General features: G+C 49.0%; 1 protein-coding gene across 1 annotated transcript in view; it reads right to left on the bottom strand.

Annotated features, from left to right (window-relative positions):
- neo1a (neogenin 1a) overlaps positions 1–5,000 on the bottom strand; it is a gene marked incomplete at both ends in the record, with an annotated part of 183,924 nt that overhangs the window by 71,246 nt on the left and 107,678 nt on the right. The window contains 2 exons of the mRNA XM_080531889.1: positions 531–681; positions 3,174–3,473. Coding sequence (XP_080388015.1) covers positions 531–681; positions 3,174–3,473 — 451 coding nt within the window. The remainder of the gene's footprint in view (positions 1–530; positions 682–3,173; positions 3,474–5,000) is intronic.

The following is a 5,000-nucleotide window of genomic DNA, read 5'->3' as shown; positions in this document are numbered from 1 at the left end:
TTGATTGACACTTTTACGGCTGCGGTTGGGATGGAGGGGATATGGTGCAACGGGCCAGGAAACGCAGATAGAATCCTTCCCACGAGTCTCGCCAGAAAGAGATAATAACGCGCTTCGATCCCTCCACGGCCTGGCCCCCCAGTACCTCTCCGATCTCCTCTACCACTACACCCCATCCAGAACCAGGGCCTCCTCATCCAACCCAGCGCCAAACTCCGGACCTTTGGGTACAGAGCCTTCAGTGTGGCAGGCAGCCCCCCCGCCCTCTGGAACTCTCTACCCAAGGATATCCGCGACTCTCCAACCCTGGACATATTCAAAGCTGCCCTTAAAACCCACCTTTTCACCACTGCTTTCAACCTGTAGTAGCTGTTTCGATGTTTCTTGTTTTGTGTGTTTGTCTCTCTGGCTCTGTTCTGTTTGTCCCATTCCCTTGTAAAGCGACCTTGGGTCTGTGAAAGGCGCTATATAAATTTAAGTTATTATTATTATTATTATTATTATCATTTGATGAGGCGGTGCAGACGTACCTCTCCTCCACCATCTTGTCTCCCAGCATCCACCTGACGGAGGGGCTGGGGAACCCCGTCACCACGCAGGGCAGCAGCACCCCGGCCCCCGCCGCTACGCTGACAGGAAACGGCTGCACCAGGAACTCCAACTTCCTGTCCTCTCCGGTTTCTGGGGGAAAACAAGAGACGTGACCTCCTGGTTAACACGTGTCATCATCAGTCATCACTTCAAACAAACCCCCTACATACCACCAGCCCATACCCCCCCGCCCACACACACACACCCACACACCCCTCCCTGAGACCTGATATGGGGCAGTCAAATAGACGACACCCCTGTTGACCATCAAGAAAGGTCAGCTGGATGAACTTTGAGTCACTTATTATTATTTTATTTTTGGGGGGGTATATATATATATATATTCAATATAGAAAATATATTCTATATATTTTTTTCCCATTTAAATGTTGCAACACTGCAAACAAGTTAAACATTGAAACCACAGTGAAACCACAGAATGTAAATAAAAGACTTTAAATCACTTAAACAAATGAATACTGCATTGTACCTCACACCTCAAAACGGTGACTCAGTAAGACAGGAACACAAAGGTAAGGACAACAAACAAGAATGAAACCAATAACACAGTACTTTCAGTCCTCACACACACACAGCCTCTCAATTCACTTCCTGGATTGACTGAAAAGCAATTGTTTTCGAGGACTATTATTTTCCGGTGGCGTCTCAGAAAATGACATGAAAGAAAAAAGCCCTTTTGTTCTTTCTGAGGCGTCTTTTCGATCGGCGATGAAATGACATCGCGAGGCGTTGTGGAGGTTGGTGTTGAGTCTTTTACGGCACAGACGACCTGAGAGAGATCAACGCTGCAGCTGGCTCTTGTTGAAGGCTGATTTACGGTCTCTAATATCTCTCTCTCTGTGCTCTCAGATCCCAGCTCTTAACAAGTCCTGGAAATAAAGATCTGGGGGTGAACCACTGACACCAAGGAATTCAGACCCCCCCCCCCCCCCCCCCCCTCTGCTAACGATTGAATTACTGGGCCTGTTCTCACTCTCTCTCCCCTTTTCTCTCTCTCTGTCTGTCTCACTGTCTCTCTCCTTTTCTCTGTCTCTTTCTCTCTCTTTTCTCTGTCTCTTTCTCTCTCTCTCTGTCTCTCTGTCTCTCCAACTCTCTCCCTCCCTCTCCCCCTTGCTCCTCCCTCTCTCTCTCTCTCTCTCCCACTCTCCCTTTATCTCCCTCCCTCTCCCTCTCCTTCCCCCTCTCCCTCTCCCCAGACGTCCCCATGTGTTCTTCCTCTAGGCCCACGGTTGATGTGGAGTGTTGTTTGACTATAACAACATAACAACCTTTATTTGTATAGCACTTTTCCTGCAAACGTTGCAGCTCAAAGTGCTTTAACATATCCACACAGCATAAAAACAATAATAGAACAATAGTAATCAATAAAACACACAATAGCAATAATATAAACCACATAAATGTATGCAATGCAACTGTTTCATGTAGTTCACATGTATCTTGTGATGTACTCTTCTTATTTGTCTTTTACGAAGCGTCATCATTTTGAATTTGACAAATGAAACAAAAATCGAATTTCTGAAACATATATTAAAGGTCGTCATACGGAGCACATGGCCTGAATTAAGTCAAATGTATACTGCACATGACCTCTGGTCATGACTATGACCTCGTAAGGAGTAAGTAGCCTTGAGAACCGATGGTTCTCTCTCGAACGGCCCTTAGGGGAGCCTATCTCCTGTTTCCGAAGCGTGAGGCGGCTTGATGTACAAGTATGCTGGTATGTCGCAGGGTCGTACCCCCCCAATCCAACCCTTAATGCTGAGTGCCAAGCAGGGAGGCATCGGGTACCATTTTTATAGTCTTTGGTACGACTCGGGCAGGGGGATCGAACTCATGACCTCCCAACCTCCTAACCTCAGGGCAGGACACTCTAACCGCTAAGGCCGCTGAGCTGGCGTAGCTGGACTGTCACCACGGGGCTAACAGCGTTATCACGGTCAACCAGGCTGAGACTGGAGAAGGTTACAGAGACTTTGAAGCATACATGCGAATGTAATTAGGTTATCTTTTATAGCCTGTGTCTGCTCACTGTTTCTGTTGCTTGTTTGTTGTTATTTTATGTTGTATATTGGATGTTTTTATACTGTATGTATGTGGTGTCTTTTTTTAATTAAGTGCTGCTTTTCTTGGCCAGGGCTCATTTGAAAAAGAGGCTACTGTCTCAATATGACTACCCTGGTTAAATAAAGGATTATTATTAATAATAATAATAATAATAATAAAAAGGTGGTCCGTCCCTTAGAATTCAGGTAGAAAAATTCTAGCGGATCTGGACGAAATGGACGGAATATGTTAAACCTGTAAGGTCAGATTTCTGTTGAACTGTTAAAAGAACATGTAATTTTGTTTATTTTCTCTATTTCCAAATAATTTTCTATTCTAATCTGTCATATGTAAGATGAAAGCTCCCCAAGTTCACTCGCTTTTTTTTTTTTTTGTCTTTACTTTACTTAAAAAGACTTTGGTCATAGGGACTGAGTTGATTGTGATATGTTGAATGTAATGACGATTGTTGTAACCAATATATATATATATATTTTTTAAAGGCGGTCCCGTACCTGGTATGACCTGGAGCTGGGTCTCCTCGCTGGCCTTGGCCGGCCCGGCGTTCTCCACCAGGCAGCGGTAGAGGCCCGCGTCGCCCTCCGAGGCGTTGCTGACCACCAGGGCCCCGCTGGGCAGCAGGGCCAGCCTGGCACCCCCCACCCCCCCGCCGCCCCCCAGGTCCAGGGGCACACGCTCCTTCTCCCAGCGGGTGAAGGGGACCAGGTCCGGGTTGACCTCGCAGAGCAGCACCTGGCTGTCCCCCGGCCGCACGCTGGGGGGGGCCACCGGCAGGCTGGTGAACCTGGGCATACCTGGGGGGGAGGAGGGGGGGAGGGGGAGAGAGAGAGGGGTCATGTTAGGGTCGGAGGATGGAGTTTCATGTTCTGTTCCATTTGGAGTCGTTTCTTTAACACCAGGAAGAACACAGACACACACACATGCACGCACGCAAGCACACACATACACAGGCACACACGCGCACACACACACACGCACACACACAAACACACGCACACACTCAGGCAGACACACACACACACACACACACACACACGCACACGCACACAACACTTGTATTTATCTTCCCCGGCAGCAGAGAGCTCCTCAGACGGAGGAGGGAGGCTAATTTGCAGCGGTGCAAAAAGACACACAACACTAATTAAAACCCCGGATCCACAGGCTGTGTCTGTGTGTGTGTGTGTGTGTGTGTGTGTGTGTGCGTGTGCTCCTCCACACACTTTCATCTTTCCCCAAAAAAGAATGACTCCCAGCGTCTGAAGCCATCGATCTGAACCCTCGCTGAGGAACACTGAGGAACACTGAGGAACACTGAGGAACACTGAGGAACACTGCAGCTGAGGAACACTGAGGAACACTGCAGCGCCACATTTAAATTAAAACCTATCCCCTGACCCCAAACCTAAATGAGCAAAACAAAACCACTGGTTCTTCTTCGGAGACGGGAAGGCCACTTCACACACACTCACACGCGTGCGTGCAGACCACACACACAGACACACGCATGCGCACACACCGCACACTCACAGACGCACACTCACACTCACACTCACACACAGACACACACACACAGGGAGAGAACAGGGAGAATTGTCGACATGGTCCATGTGGTCCGCGGCCCCCCCCCAGTGTTTAGGTTGGCCGTGGCCAGTTGTCCCTGGTGACGAGGGAGTCAGTGTGTGTTTGGTGTTATTTCTGTAACTGGTCTCTCTCTCTCTCTCTCTCTCTCTCTGTGTCTGTACACAGGAAGTGGTGTTGAAGGCTTGGAGCCCTTCCCCCCGCCAGGGTCTCTAGCCTCCCCCAGAGGAGGGGGGGGGGGGGGGGGGGGGGACGGACAGAGGGAGTGACAGCTCTGGAGATAACACCCCACCACTCTCAGCACCCCGCTGTTTTTGTGTGAGGAGCAGCAGCACACACACACACACACACACACACACACACACACACACACACACACAGAGAGAGACACACACACACACACACAGACACAGACACACACAGACACAGACACCTAGACACACACAGACACACACAGACACAGACACAGACACACACACACACACACACACACACACACAGACACACACACACACACACACACACACACACACACACACATGACACACACAGAGCCCGCTCTTGCAGTAAGGACACACAATAGCAACAATGCACACAACATCATGGAGCAAAGACACACACACACAGGCACGCACACACACACACACACACACACACACACATACATACAGAGACACACACACATACAGACACACACACACGCACAATTGCATAAAGCAAATGCACACAACAGAAAAGACCAA

The sequence above is a fragment of the Nansenia antarctica genome (assembly GCF_963989245.1).
Source record: "Nansenia antarctica genome assembly, chromosome: 5".
NCBI lineage: Eukaryota > Metazoa > Chordata > Actinopteri > Argentiniformes > Microstomatidae > Nansenia > Nansenia antarctica.
The sequence above is the reverse complement of the archived record's forward strand: the minus strand, read 5'-3'. Positions and strand labels throughout refer to the sequence as shown.